The following is a 15133-nucleotide window of genomic DNA, read 5'->3' as shown; positions in this document are numbered from 1 at the left end:
CTTATAATTTAGCTAGTGGTTTGTGCCATTATTATACCATGGGACTGCCTCCTGACAAACTTTTTCTATCTACACATTCCAGTCGGATGCCTTGACTCGAGCCTTCTGCTAGAGACTGAGGGAGACAGTTGGCGTAGGAGGTCTTTGCAGCGCTTGTAAAGTGGTCTCCATTATTTTGTTGAGTGAGAAGAAAATTCTCTGTCAGGACAGCAGGCTACCTACTGTGTGGGAAACCTTTCTTACGAGCTTTGTGTGATGGCTGGAGTTTGTGCTCCCCATTTGTTTCTTTGGCCCTAGCAAGGCTATGTTTTGTATATATATACATAACTACAGTTGAATATATAACGCCTTACAGCATTTCAGCATATTTTATAGGACAAAAGGAAACAGGCGTATTACTAGAATGAGACAATCCATACATTTTTCACGTAAACGTCAGAACTTCTCTCAGGCCTTTTTTGATGGGACATATCCTCGGGTGTCTTTTCAGATGTTAATGTTTCTAATGACACGGTTCCTCGGCCTGAAGTCACTATCTCAGTCGCAACTTTTAAGCATCCGTTATATGTACACACCACACAACTATTAGGACACTTTGAAGGACTTGACACTAACACTGTTATTGACAGCTGAATTCATTCAAATAACAGTAAAAAGCAATGGACTGGCTGGTCCTGGTGAAAAATAAAGACCTCGCTGAACAGGGTTAAGGAACATTGTTACTTCTTTGCAGATTTTTTTTTCATGCACCTTAAAGTAATAAAGTAATCAAAATTTCTCTTTAAGAAGATAGAGGGGAGGCTTTCTGATTTTTTTTTTCACCCTGTCTTGGCCCATCAACAACATGCTGATTAAACATTCCAGAGGAGATTTTTTTAAAATTAAACTTTATTTTAAAGTTGGATTTGATTTTGAAGATTTTTATGTGGGTCTTTGTTTGAATACAGCGTGAAGTTACCTAAATGCCACAGATTTTTACTATTATTTCAGATTTACTACTGTGCATCCGCTTGCTACTCTTAGTCATTATCACCTGAATTAAGTATTTTTGTTGTAATGTGTTTGGTTTCACCCTACTTCCTATGATGAATTGATCAGAAGGATATTGTGTGTTTAATGTCTCAAAGTGGTCTCTTGTATGCCTTGTAAAAGTGATGGTGGGGTAAATGCTGTAAAATTAGTATTTTGACAAGGTGATCGTTGAACATATAGTTGTTGTAATTGGTTTTGCACTGTTACATTGATATGCACTAACAGAAAAAAAAACATACCTCATTTTCTACGGAACACAAATTGTGCAAGAGTGCTATTGTTCTTTTGGGTACCTTAAAAAAAGTAAATAATGGCCAAAATAATAATTCTTAGTAGCAGTTGCTCTTAAGCCAGCTAAATAATACGAATTTGTAAAAGTATGAAAGGGCTGATTAAATGTTTTGGCTTAAAATGAAAGGATACATCTGTTACAAGGAGCCACTCTGTTTCCAGAAATGGCGGGATGTTGTGCAAAATGTAAAAATAGACAAAACATACAACTTTGCAGAGAGATATGGAAGCTTGTTTCAGCCACTGAAAAAGGAGCCATTCGTAGTTCATAATAATCTCACAATGTTGACTTACTTTTTCAGAAGTTTGAGTTTGTAACCCCAAATTGAGAAAATAACTTGAAATTTTGACTTGGCTTAGCTAAAATTGTTTGGGATTTTTTCAGTGGCAGCAACAAGCTTCCATAGAGAAACCCTGTTTTGAACTTAAATAGAAAAACAGGCAACATATCAAATATTAAAACTGGCGTTTTTTTGTTTTGTTTTTTTTACTTTTTCTTACATATGCACATTTTGAATATGATGCCAGGAACACATTTCAAATAAATCTAAAGTCGCATTTTCTTTTCACAATGCCATGTTTTCCCCCTTTTTGAGAGATTTTGATTGTGTAAGCATTCAAATTTAGTAGCCAGACTCTCTAAAAACAGAGCCATGCTGTTGTCACATCCCTTTCTTCCGTGTGAAACACGTTGGTCCAAAATCTGTAGATATTGTTCAGCATTAATGGGACCTTTGCAGATTAACAAATTGCTCGTGTTGCTCATGGGCCTCCGTATAATCACAGGTGCTGCTTTTTAAACAATCTGAACAGCCCCTGTCCTTTTTACTCTGGAGGACGTGGTGCCAGTGGTTTCCAGAAAGACCATTCAAACCCACGCACAGTTGTCTGCTTCGGCTCAGTCCACTATAAAATAGACCGTGGTGTTTATGGATCTTGCTGTACATGAGGTTTTTAACTTTGTGGATGCAGCATCACTGCTTGCAGAACTGTTTCAGACTCCACGCAGTGATTCCCACCATGATTATCCCTGTTTTTAAGGCAGTGCAGCCCCAGAGCCTAATGATCCTCACAGTCATTCAGTTCAGGTTTTTCCAGCCTTGTCATTTGTATTGAGAGATTTTGTCCAGATTCTCTGACTCTTGTATTGATGATGAAAATGATGAAATCACTAAATTCTGTGCAGTTATCAATAAGAGCATTTAGATGCCTATGTCCATTTTATTTATTTTTTCTTATTTGTTTGTTTGTTTTGGGGTTTTTTTTTATTGTGTTGCTGGCTTCAAATTCAAAATGAGCATTAAAAAGTTGCTTAGTTATAACATATGGCGCTTTTGTAGTATTTATAATTAAATGTATGGTTTAAATTAATTTAAAGTCTTCTTGTGGTTTAATTTATATTTTTCACAGCATCCAGATGTTTTTGGAAATCGGGCCATAGCACCTTCAATAGAACTTGCTGCAATTTGATATATTCGTAGTTAGCGGTACATCTACACCAGACTCAAGTATACCAATACAAAGGCTGGAGTTATCAGCTCGGCGCTGATATTCAATTCCACTGGTATCCAATTCCATCAGCAAAAAAATGGTGTAGGTTAACCCCTAACTATTTTTTTTCCCATCAAATCCATCATTTCATTACACAATGTTCTCAAAGAAAGGCAACAGGTCAAAAGTACATACAAATGTGAAAATGCTTCATCAGGCTTGAGTGTTTTCATTAATGTAGCAGAGGGAAATGTTCATTGTTGTTGTGTGACAGATAGATCCAGAGTGCTGAGCAATCTAAGGGAGATCTTTTCTTTATTGCAATATCAAAACTCCCAGATTTTACCCTGTGATGCATGTACAGTGTGGGCTGAAAAATAAAGAGGAGTAAAAGTTCATCATCGATTACCCCAAGAAATTTTTTTTCCACTGTCCGGCCTGTTTTGTTTATATTTCGCATAAAAGAAGCAAACAAAAAGGAAAGCGTTTGTGAATATGGGAGGTTACTCATTTGTGTTGATTTCAATGTTCATGTATTTACATAAATGACCAAATAATGTATGTAGCCTTTCACATTACAGTCACATATTGTATATGGTGATATATATATAAATATATATATATAACAAAATGCCTTATAGACGAGGGACATTCAACCTGATTAGAAGTTACCAGGAAAATAAAAAACTAAGATAAGTTGTTGGTTTGTTGTCATTGCTTTGAAGTCTTAATGTCTTTTGAGAAAAGTGGAAGTTGCACCATTTCATAGCCTGTATGTGTGAAAACTGGAACTGTGAGTTGGATCATTCCACGTAAAATTAATCCATTCTGGAAAAAAGTTCCAACCTGACCACCTGAGAATCAGTTAATACAGTTTCATTATCGTATGTATTGAAGCCGTGCAAAACTTCACCTTCACACTATAAAAAATATTTTGTAAGATTGACTTGGTTACTTTTTTTTCCAGGTGGGAGGAACTGGTTATATCTGTTTGCCTTACATATGAACAAGATGTATGAAGCATAAAAGTCCAAGGACACTGTACCAGTTGGTTAGACACTGCAGTGGAATATACACTCACCAACCACATCATTAGGTACACCTGTTCAACTGTTTTCTTTTTGAAAACACCTAATTAGCCAATCGTATGGCAGCAACTCATTAGAATTAATCATTGAGACATGGTCAAAATGACCTGCTGCAGTTCTACACACAACCATCGAAAATGCCCTTTTGTGTCAGAGGTAAGACAAGAAAAGGCCAGACTGCTCTGAGCTGACAGGAAGGCAAAGGAAATAACCACTAATTAAAACCAAGTTGCAGAAGGGCACCTCTGAACAGATGACCCCTCAAACCTTCTATCCGGTCTTCCTTCTCTCATCCCAACCGGTCGCAGCAGATGGCCCCGCCCCTCCCTGAGCCTGGTTCTGTCAGAGGTTTCTTCCTGTTAAATGGGAGTTTTTCCTTCCCACTGTTGCCAAAGTGCTTGCTCATAGGGGGTCATATGATTGTTGGGTTTCTTCTCTGTATGTATTACTGTAGGGTCTACCTTACAATATAAAGCACCTTGAGGCAACTGTTGTTGTGAAATAAAATTGAACTGAAATTGAATAAATGACTAAACTAAGTTTAGTTTACTGAGTAAGTCTAAGGTTCTTATGAAAGTTCTCTAAAACATATTTTTGTAAGCAATATATGGATTTTAGTAAAGTGTTTTATGTGTTGCTTTATAAACCAGTCAACTCTCAAGATATCCACCACTTCATAATCACTGTTCTTAAAAAAAAGTATGGGGGGGGGGGGGAACATTTACACACACACACACACACAGAAACTTGTATTTCATTTTAAACTTCCAACTGGCAAAGCACGTACACGCACTAGCTGAGAAATCTTCACTCCCACCGCATCAACAGTTTCACGCTGAGGCCCACAAGCAAACTGATCCTGGCATGACCGAAGACTCAGCACAAAGACATTTGGCTTCTCACTCCCCCCACCCCCCCTCCTGGTAGTTGAATCAGCTTCAACCAGTTACAACAGATGTGTAATTTAAATTTAAATCCAACTACATGCATGGCAGTCCGAGGTGTGCAGTATTGGTCCAGCTCTGAAAGAATTACGAAGCTTAACGAGCTTTTAAACAAAATTAAAAAAAAAAAAAAAAAAAAGCACTGAAATGACCGAACAAGACGAGACAGAGGCAAGATGTTGGTTTAGTCACAGTTGACACGAAGCTTACAGTCTACATACAGTATGATGTCCCCTTCAAAGGGCAGGTTTTACCCATCTTGTGCACTTTTTCAAATTCAAACTTTCTACACTGATACTTCCTGCTAGCATGAGAGAGTTCAATGATGGACACAGGATGTCTCTACAATACAAGTTTCACAAAAAGGGAAAAAAAAAAAAAAAAAAGCTGAAAAGCAAATGTTCAAATTTCACTGAAATAACAATGAGCAAACAACAACCATGTGTGCCCTTAAAAGCCTCGCTTACCTCCACTGAATGCCCTGCAGTTTGACCTGAAAGTCAAATTTGAGTTTAGACACACAGACCTGTCTGTGATTCAATTTGTGGCCTATGAGAGGTATTTAGCTACAATGCGGGCTCTTTTACAGTTTTATAATCATTTCTTTTACAAAAACAGGACATCCACAGCAAAAATGACTTTTCAAAAAAGATATTTCTTTTCGTCATCTGTGAAACTTCCAAATGAGTCAATTATCCCTTCATGTCGGGTTCTATAATACGCTAAAGACATATTACACAGGAAAATTGAGTGTGACGCTAGGCTACTGAAAATGTACAGAGAACACTCAATAAGAGAAGTCTTAACATCACTTGAAAACTTGTTACAAAGACTGTGCTGTACAATAAGGTTTCTAAATATTATTAAAACATGTGCACAGGGTTGTGTAATGGTAACAGCAAAACTGTCAGGAAAAAAACCCTACACTGGAGGTACACTTGTCTATACAAAATAAAATAGTGTCATCAACCTTTTGTGCACAAACGTGCCGCCAAAAGAAAAAAGAAAAAGAAAAAACAAAAAGTTGATATTCTAAAAATAAAGTTCAGAAAAGTCTTCAGATCTTCAGGAGCTTTCATGTTGCAGATTTGTGGCTGTGGTTAGAACTGCCGCGGCGTTCCTTTGAAGGTTTTGAATCCGCCCACAGTGCCACCACTGGGGATGGAGTTGTTGGTGATCTGTACAATTCGGCTCATTCCAGACGAAGAGTGACTGCAGAAAGACAAAAAGGTCATGTCTGAGAAGGATGGAAGGGCGGCACGCTACTCTGCTTTCTCAACACGTCTCCATTATGCAGCATACCTGGAAGGCGGCATCATGGCGCTCCGAGAGTCCCCCATCCTGCGATTATCGGAAAAGCCTCCACCCTGGGAGCTTGAGCCACCGTGCCACTCCTTCCTCATTCCCTGCTCCCTGCCGTGACGTTCCACTACGACCTGGCGACCCGAGCTGAAAGGCTGCAGAGGCAAAGGAAATGCTGAATGTGTTTGGGTCTCTCACACAGAGGAAAGCCAACTCAAAATGTAAAGGTTTTCCATCGTACAGGAGGATCAGGGAAAGACATCACTCCTTTTTCAGAAGATAAACTCACCTGATCACTCATCACCATGGGTCTTCTTTCATCTCGATCATTAAAGCTCCTTTCACGGTTGATGGAGTGGCCTCCTCTGAGAGCAGGACCTGGACCGACACCTGGGCCATCCCTGCCCGATCGCTCTGCACGCATGCGCATAGGCCCGCTGCTCAGCCCAGCAAGAGATTTCAAAGAGAGATTAGCTTTCCAAAACCATCAAGCAACTAATAATGCTTAATCTTCAAACAGGAGTTTTCCTTTACCGCATATCTCCCTTATTGGAGTTTATCCCGCCGTCATTCTTCCATCCATGCCCTCCATCCCTCGGTGCGCGATTGTGCGACATGCCCGGCATTGCGCCTCTTGCTCCCATAGGGCGATCGTGCATGGGAGCGGGGCGTCTGTCGTCTCTGTCCCGGCGGTCGGTGTCCCGAAGTTCAGCGCGTGGAGGTGGTGGCGGCTCAGCTCTGCGGACCGTTTCAAAGTTTTTGTGGTAGCGATCAAAGCCGGAGCCTTCTCTGTGAGGAGCAGGCCGACTCTTCTTCACCTCAGGCTCGCCGTCAAACCGGTTTCGTCTTGGAACACAAAGAGGACCAAAATGTAATTCACCGAAAGTGCAATAAAAGCTTTCTTTGGAGTCCATAAATGATTCCAACGAATGGCATCAACATTGTGATTAGTAAACTAATGTAGTTTAAACGTGTACCTGTCATACGTGTTGGGTGGTTGGCTGGCGGTCTCGGGGAAGCGGCCTCTCTCTCGGGGAGTGAAGTTTGTAAAGCGGTTCTGCTGCCTGTTGTAGTTTGAGCCTTGATTCAAACGGGCGTCAGGCTGTATCTTCTTGTTGCCGTTCCAATAGGAGTCGTCTCGTCGACTGAAACATCGAATACAGACACTGAGTCACGAGTGCGGGACGCCACTTGTCACTCTGCAATATAGATAACACTAGCTACCACTATAAACACAACATTACGTCACAGACTTTACATATTATGTAAATGACACTCGATAACAGCGCTCCCTCTCCTAATGAAAACCAAAAACTCTCAGATTATGGTTGTGCTGCGCACACACAGACCCAATGATGATCTTTTCTGTACCGAAGTCAAACTGAACAAAATGTTACTTTTGAGAAAACAGAAGAAAAAGCTGTTAAGCTCTTCGTCAGCTGCTCAGTTTCCATTTTAAAATAAATGTAACTCATGGGTAATGATTATCCACACTCGTCTTCACATTAAAACAGCTGAGACAAAACTACATGTACCCGTGTTCCACTTCACGGCCTCTCTTCAGGTTGTTTCTCTTTTCTTGCTCAAAGCGAAGCTGCTCCTGCTGCCTCCGCAGTTCCTCGCGCTCACGAGCCATGCGCTCCGCTTCCTTCCTCCTTTCCTGAAAAAAATAAATACAAATTTAAACAATTAAAAATATGGCTGCGGTTACAACATTACGTTAGATTTGATTTAGATTTAAAGACGTGATAAAGCCGCTCCCATCTTCCTCAGCTCACTCTTGCCTCAACAGGTTAGCCCCCTCTATCCCTTAAGTGCTAATGAAAAAGAAGCTAATTATGCTGTTGCTGGGCAGTTTTTTTGTTGAAGCAGCAGCAAACTTTCTCACAGCTATTGGAGTTTCCCATGCATTTGCCACCACATCTCATCTATTACAAGCTTCATATTACCAAAATGTTGACAGCAGCTTTCGAGTGCCAGCTGCTAATATCAGTCAGTGCATGCAAGGGTTAGTAGACGGCTACATCTGTGACCACCATTTCTAGCCACGCTAAATGACAGCTATAACATAAAAAGTTAGTCTGATACACGTTTCACGCTGTACCTGCTCTATACGAATTCTCTCCCTCTCAAGCCTCTCCCTTTCCAAGCGCTCCCGTTCCAGTTTTTGCCTCTCCATCTCCAGTCTCTGGCGCTCCCGGAGAAGGTTCTCCCGCTCTTCACGCTCCCGCAACAGGCGGATACGCTCACGCTCCCGACGTTCATGTTCTGCAATTTCACGGCGCCTGAAGACAAACAAGACATCCCTCGCCTTGAAACTCAAACATACAGCAGCCTCAGCATTTTATAAATCTACCAAGTGTAATAACTTGTGTGCGTACTTGCGCAACTCCACGGCTCTGCGGACACGCTCCATACGAGCCATCCTTTCACGCATCCTCTGCTCCTTCTGCTCCTTGATTTTCTCAAAAGGTAAGATGTCCCGCTCCTCCCCCTTTTTCATAAAAGGTCGCATTTTATCTTTCATCATCTCCAGCTAGTAGGGAAACAGAAATTCAAGCTTGAAAAAAAATAAGAACTAAAGCACATTAATCACAAACAAACAAAAAGTATAGAGAGAACTTCATACCTCCTCGGGAGGAATCAAACTTCTTGGCCGTCTTTGAAAGTTCATGTTAACAAAAGGCTGAAAAAGTATCAAACAGAGCACATTTGTATTCATCTGAAGACAAATACACATTTAAAATGTGGTTACAATTAAGCAGAAATAATTCTTACTTTGTCAAAATACTTTCCCCTTCTGAAAGGTCTCATTTTGCCAAAACTAGACTCTCCCTTGTTGTGATCTACCACCATCATCTTGCTTGGGCTCTTTGCCCCTGTTAAAAAAACAAAAAGCAAATTATGACCACAAAGCAGCTACGTTACACTCTCCAAATCAGAGATGAGAAGAGGGCTAAAACCTACGGCCATGCTTTCTGTCATCCTTCTTTGCACCTTCGTGTCCTGAACCAGATGAAACGGAGCTGGATTTTCCGCTTCTGGCATCTTGCTTCTTGGATACGTCTTTGTCCTTTTCAGAGAGTTTATCAACTTTCTTGTCTTCTTTTTTGTAGGACGCCTGTGGCCTAAATGAGAAAAGGACAGAAAGTTAAATAGGCTTTCATACAATTACCATTAGCACTTTTTTCCGCTTCCTCCTGTCACTTACTTGTTAGTCGCCTTCATCCCGGTGGAATTGCGCTTTTCATTTGCCTTCTCCTCTGCTTCTTTCTTTGAGGGCTCCTTTTTGAATGGATCATTTTTGGCCTAAAGAAAAAAAACAAAAAAAACAAGATTAATAAAAAACAAAAAGAGTGATACAGGACCAACGTTTTATTCTATGAAGAAATGAGACATAATGCATTCAACCAACCCTTTCAACATATATCTGCTGTCCATGAAGCTCTGTGCAGTCCAGGTGGGAGATGCAGCGTGCCACCTCTGTGCTGGACGACATCGTCACCAAGCCGTAACATTTCGAACCAGGACTGCGAGCGTTCGTAACCACCTTGGCACTTAAAACCTGTTGGAAATTTTTGTTTTCTCTATAAAATTCCAAGAATATTTTTTATGCTCAAAATAAGTAACGACAACTAAGTAACCACACACACAAAAAAGACGTTATCTACCTTGCCATATTTGCCAAAAAGGTTTTTCAGATCAGCTGCTTTGGTGTTTGAAGAAAGGCCGCTCACCCAAATGTTACGAGACGAGCTGGCAGTGTTGTTGCCGCTCACAGCTCCTAATAAACATGTTTTCCAAACAGCAGTAGTATCAGAAAAACCAAAACACCACTGAATTTTTTTTTTCCCTCTCTAAAAACATCCTTACCCTTTTCATCTTTTGCAGCTTTTCCATCTCTGTCTCTTGAAGAGCTAAAAAGCAAAAGGTTGAAACAACAAACAGGAAATGAATGACGGTAAATAACACCATGACGTAAGCTGACAGGCACACGGCTAGTGGAATAAAATAACTCGTAGTTCTGTTGAGGGGGAGAAAAAAAAAATCCTTTAGGCAAGACGTGGATCTGAACCAATGTCTCAAAGGCTTCATTGATTTTTCCAGTGGTGAGATGGGGTCAAGTTGTCAGCCAATTTATTCTCTGGACAAATGAAATCTTCGGAGGTTTGTTCAACTTCAGCGAATCATTTGGCCACAAAGGGGAAAAAACCGTCATCACAGAGACTAATGCTCTTTTACACTGCCTTGTGTAGAAACTGGAAAAGGCTTAAAAATTGCTGGAAAGGCCAAAGTAACAAAATAAGAGTCGTTCTCTCAGCTTGTGGGTAACTTCACATTTTAACCGACTTCAGAGAAATAAATCAATGCCGTAAATGGCAGGATTAGGTACATCAGTGAACATCTCCCTCATGGCAAAAAATTTTTTAAAAAATAAAAAAATATTTCTTGAGGCTACCCACAATGTTGCGTTCTTAGTGAGCTGGACTTGGTAGTAGTATCAAAGAACTGACATAGAAAGACAAACCTCTTTGCTTGACCTGATGCCCCAGTAGTGCAGGGGCCTTTCTTCCCAGAATCCTTCTCTTTATCACCCGTTTCAGCTTTCTTCGTGGCGTCTCGGCCGTCTTTCTTCATGGGCTCGCCACGGGATCCATCGTCCTTCTTACCATCTTTGTGGCCCTCCGACTCTTTCGCTTTCATGTCATCGTCTGGGCTCATCTCAGCAGAGGCCTCTGGCTCATCATTGCCCTTCTCTGCCTCTGGATCTGGAAGTTTCACATGTTTACCTGTTTCCAGGAGGTCGTCACCATCAACATCCAGAGTGATGGCATCTTCGTTTGGGATTGAGACGGATAGGTGATCCTCCTCGGCTTCTTTAGAGGAATTCATGGCTTCAGCATCCATCTCAGCCACTTCAGGCTCGACCTCTGGATCCTCATCCGCGTCTGGTTCAGCATCGGGATCGGCCTCGGGCTCAGCGTCCACCTCTGGCTCAGGCTCTGAATCAGCCTCAGCCGCCACAGCGTCTGTCTCGGGTTCAGCCTCAGAGTGAGCGAGGCTGTCCTCACAGGGTGGAGGCTTAGAATTTTCACGAATACCATCATCTGTATCAGTTACATCTGAGGGATTTAACAAGGATAAACATGGCAAAAACACAACTTTTAACATTTGACATGTCGCATGTTACTTGACCTATAAAGTAGAATAGAAAGCACATTTAGTGTTAATGGTCATCGAGGGCGTAGACACCACAGGAAGACACAAAACACACAATCTCCTTGGACATGTGGGAATATTTCCGTGCTTCTCATTTCTTGACACATGAAGTACTTCAGTATGAATTCAATTCCCGATACGTCCTACGACAAGTCATGGTCGCTCTTCAGAAAGTTCACATGTGGAGGAATGGCATCAGTTCATCTTTTGGGTTTTCTCCATTTAGGCAAAATACATTCCCGGTGGGTCAGTTCTTGAAAAGTCGTCTGAGTTTTAGGATATCTTCTTTATCATCCAGCATTTCTTGTATAATAAATGTCTTATCTTAGCAGGTTTTATATGGGGGGGATGTAAAAGTTAAAAAGTTATCATCAAATCCAACCCGCTGTAACGTGTCCATTCAGTCACACCCATGCAGTTAGAAAGAGTCCATCCCTTTGTGTACGACAGTCTATCCTTGCTGAACATGTTGTGGCATCTTCACTGCACACATCATGGGTGGGCTGCAGCCACCTGGGTACAAATGTATGAGGTTTCTTGCTGTTTCTTGACAAATGGCTTCTGTACGTGTACAACATGCTCACATGAATGTCGCAGTCCTTGAGTCAACCCATGTACCGACTTCATTCGCAGAGCGTTTCACCTGCCAAGACCTAACACGAGGTGCCCATTTCCTGTGGCGAATGGAGTGAACCATTCAGATCTACCCAACACACATTTTACAGGTCCTGTCCAATCATGCTGTCAATCACAGTGACAACAAGAAAGTGCAGTGATCCTCAAATCTTACAAGCTAGTGCTGCCTCCAATTCTCATTCATTCAGTGAATATATTCAATCTTCATTTCCTTAGGCGATGTAGGGAGACGAATGCCACTAAAAACAGAAATTCACTGAAGCAAACAACTGATTTCTTTTAAATATTTTGAGCAATCCAAGAAAACCGGGTACCCAGGCATCCTGTATCCAACGATTGACATGCGATGCAAAACAACAACAAAAAAACCTTGACTCGATCTTGAGAAATGTCTCAATTAATCATGTATTTGTTCCTCCTTTTATGTGTTGCAACCTAGATAGATGCAGTAGCTACCGGAAGCATGAAATACCACATGATATATGCATTGTACCTGGAGTTAGCTGTTGAAAAAAAGAAAAAAAGGGGGTGGGGAGGGATCCAAATGTTAGCATTGGGGATTGGTGTGCTATCATACATACCCTTTTCTGACTCATACTCTTCAGCCTCCTAGAAAACAAAAACACTCAGGTGAGTTGAGAAGGCTGTCAGTGTCAAGTACAACAACAAAAAGGGTTTGTGTCAATGTCTCAAACATCAACAGATGTGTTTATCACAGTCACCTTGGAAAAACTGTCATCTTCCACGGTGTTGTCCAAATCCGAATCCACTTTCTTTCCTAAAAGATTAAATTAAAACTCAACATGAAAACATTTAGAAAACATGAACTTGTTGAGGCCCCAGTCACACCGGTCGGTGACCATCTGGCAACCTCCAGGCATAAGTACAAATGTTAGCTGTTGAAAATGAAAAAAAGGGGCTGGGGAGGGATCCAAATGTTGTTTGAATGTGGCTACTGGCAGTCACTGTGAATTGACTGGTAAAGCCCCACTGAAGTAGGCCAAGAGGCTGGTCAGTCAATCTGCTAGAGACCAAAACAATCGCAGGGAGGTATTTGGTGCAGCACCGTCTTTGTGAATCTGACTGGGTAACAGCCAGCACCCACTCAACAAATGCACTTTCCTCTGACAGAGGATGCCAGGGTCTCGCTGACCACACCTGGGGCAACCTGACTCTTATAAGAAAGAAAGATTACCTTTAGCTTTTCCGCCTTTGCGAGTTGGTGTTTCAGCTGAGAGCTGGAGCTGAATGTTTTCTGGGTCGCCACCTTCATCCTCAATAGCCTTAAAGAACAATCAAGTTAGGATTACTAATTAATCAGTATGCAAATTAAATAATTAAACAGCTCCCTGATAACGACTGTGTTTAGACTGTTCCTTCCCATTCCATGCAAGGCCACCTGGGTTGGCTGGAAGACTGTTTACTTAGCCTGGTGGGGCGAAGGACACTGTCTCAACTGAACTCTGGACACACACACACACACATACACTGATATACACACACTCATCCCCCCTCCCTTTCCAAACGCCTTCGATGCTTGTGCCCTACCGGGGGAGATGGCAGTCGACTGGACCAGCGCAGACATGCTGCAGGACCGGATGCGCTGTCTACACCGGCTTTCTCTTACCCTTTACCCGCCCCTGTTGTCTTGTGTTTCTATGGTGTATTGATAGTCATGTGCTTTTTGTGCTGAGGTGTTTTTTCTGTTATCTAACTGTTCTCCCACTAGGAGCTCAGTCTGACCTCAGTCCTCCTCTTACCTCATGTTATGTATTTTCGTTGTTTTTTTCCTATCAGCCTACCTTCTGGCATGTCTCCCCAATATGATGTTTGTGTAAAGTTGGTCAGAAGGTTCCTTTGTAAGTGCGCATGCGCCATTAGCGTGCTGCCTGCTGTAACCCTAATTTCCTTCGGGATTAATAAAGTATTCTGATTCTGATTCTGAGACCGACTTTTAAATGTGAACATCAGACAGTATTGACGTTTAGCTAAAAATCTATTAAACAGGCTCCTCCGTCTGTTTAAAGCAACCACATGTTCGACTATATTAACTAAAACAAAACAAAAACAAACAAAAAACACTTTTATCCGTACCCTGGATGTGTCAGTAGTACTCATCGTGAAAACTCAATCGAAAACAAGCAAAACCAAAAACACAGAGCAGCCACTGCGCTCTTATTTAGATCCGGACTTACAATGAGCGCATGCGTATTTTAACAATAAAATCCACGCTTCCAGCACCTGGGATCAATCACGCGCAATCTGCTGCATCTGTTTGCGCTGAGATTAAGTGGTCCTCAAATGCGGCATCGAACCAGAGAGCCCTCGTCCGTCTGATGTTTCGAGGCGAAGGGGGAATAAACAGGCCTTTTGTTTGGGCACCCCCGCTAATTTAAGGCGAGCGCTAACATTTTTACATACTTCAACACAACCTCCCTTGGCTCCTGGTCCGAGCTACAAACACGAAATATTTCCCGACAGATATCTAGCTTTAATGCCTCCAAAACTCGGTCACTCTAGCAATTAAACTACGAGTGTTGTTCGCTAGAATCGATGGGAAATCTGTGACTACACGGGCTAGCATTAGCGTTAGCATCTGTGCACCGTGCAGCCAGGCTCGGTCATCGTTTCTGCACACATCAGCTCCGTCTGACTCACCTGTCTAAGTCGCGCGACAAGAACACTCTTCACACCAAAGGTGTCCAAATTTCTTCGCTTGAGCTCAGATTTAAGATCAACAACTCTTAATTCCGATATCTTCTTGCACTCGGTTGAAATGGCACCCGACGCCATTTTACCTCAAGATTACAGAATGGTTGCGCGCGCAGACACTTTCCCCCTGCGTCTTCTTCGTTGGTTTTCAGTAGTTATTGATTAAATGCTTCACCGTCATCTATTGTTAAGGCAAATACTTAATATTTTGGATAGTGATGTGCGATACCACTGATTTCCTTTCCGATCCGATACCAAGTAAAATTCAGGGTGGTATCTGCGATACTAATCCGATACCGATACTCTGTACAAAAACTTAATGTTTCATTGCATTTCATAATACAATATATAATTTTATTATGTAATTGTAATAATAACATAACCATATTGCTTCATAATGATTAGAGGACATCAGAC

At 41.6% G+C, this 15133-nt stretch overlaps 1 protein-coding gene across 2 annotated transcripts; it reads right to left on the bottom strand.

Annotated features, from left to right (window-relative positions):
• Positions 1–5011: 5011 nt before the first annotated feature.
• sltm (SAFB-like, transcription modulator) lies at positions 5012–14839 on the bottom strand. 2 transcript variants are annotated; one of them, XM_026168857.1, is made up of 20 exons: positions 14663–14839; positions 13200–13287; positions 12727–12782; positions 12586–12613; positions 10677–11271; positions 10022–10065; positions 9820–9932; positions 9564–9713; positions 9360–9457; positions 9146–9276; positions 8927–9027; positions 8778–8834; positions 8530–8684; positions 8253–8433; positions 7684–7808; positions 7126–7293; positions 6683–6994; positions 6438–6585; positions 6149–6303; positions 5012–6058 (listed from the first exon to the last, which is right to left on the bottom strand). In XM_026168857.1, the coding sequence occupies exons 1-20, from the start codon at positions 14795–14797 to the stop codon at positions 5947–5949; spliced, it is 2952 nt and encodes a 983-aa protein (XP_026024642.1). In that variant the 5' UTR covers positions 14798–14839; the 3' UTR covers positions 5012–5946. The 2 variants fall into 2 exon arrangements, with proteins under 2 accessions (XP_026024642.1, XP_026024633.1); XM_026168848.1 differs by having other exon boundaries at positions 9116–9276; positions 14663–14838.
• Positions 14840–15133: the final 294 nt, after the last annotated feature.

This window comes from Astatotilapia calliptera, chromosome 1 (assembly GCF_900246225.1).
Source record: "Astatotilapia calliptera chromosome 1, fAstCal1.2, whole genome shotgun sequence".
NCBI classification, from domain to species: Eukaryota; Metazoa; Chordata; class Actinopteri; order Cichliformes; family Cichlidae; genus Astatotilapia; species Astatotilapia calliptera.
The sequence above is the reverse complement of the archived record's forward strand: the minus strand, read 5'-3'. Positions and strand labels throughout refer to the sequence as shown.

Bases quoted from the DNA above. Each gene is read 5' to 3' on its own strand.
- sltm (XM_026168848.1), bottom strand. From the start codon at position 14,797: ATGGCGTCGGGTGCCATTTCAACCGAGTGCAAGAAGATATCGGAATTA. The intron at 10,066-10,676 runs GTTTGTCTTTCT...TTTGCTTTTTAG, and splicing joins GCATCAGGTCAAGCAAAGAG to CTCTTCAAGAGACAGAGATG. The intron at 9,714-9,819 runs GTAGATAACGTC...AATTTCCAACAG, and splicing joins TTTTTGGCAAATATGGCAAG to GTTTTAAGTGCCAAGGTGGT.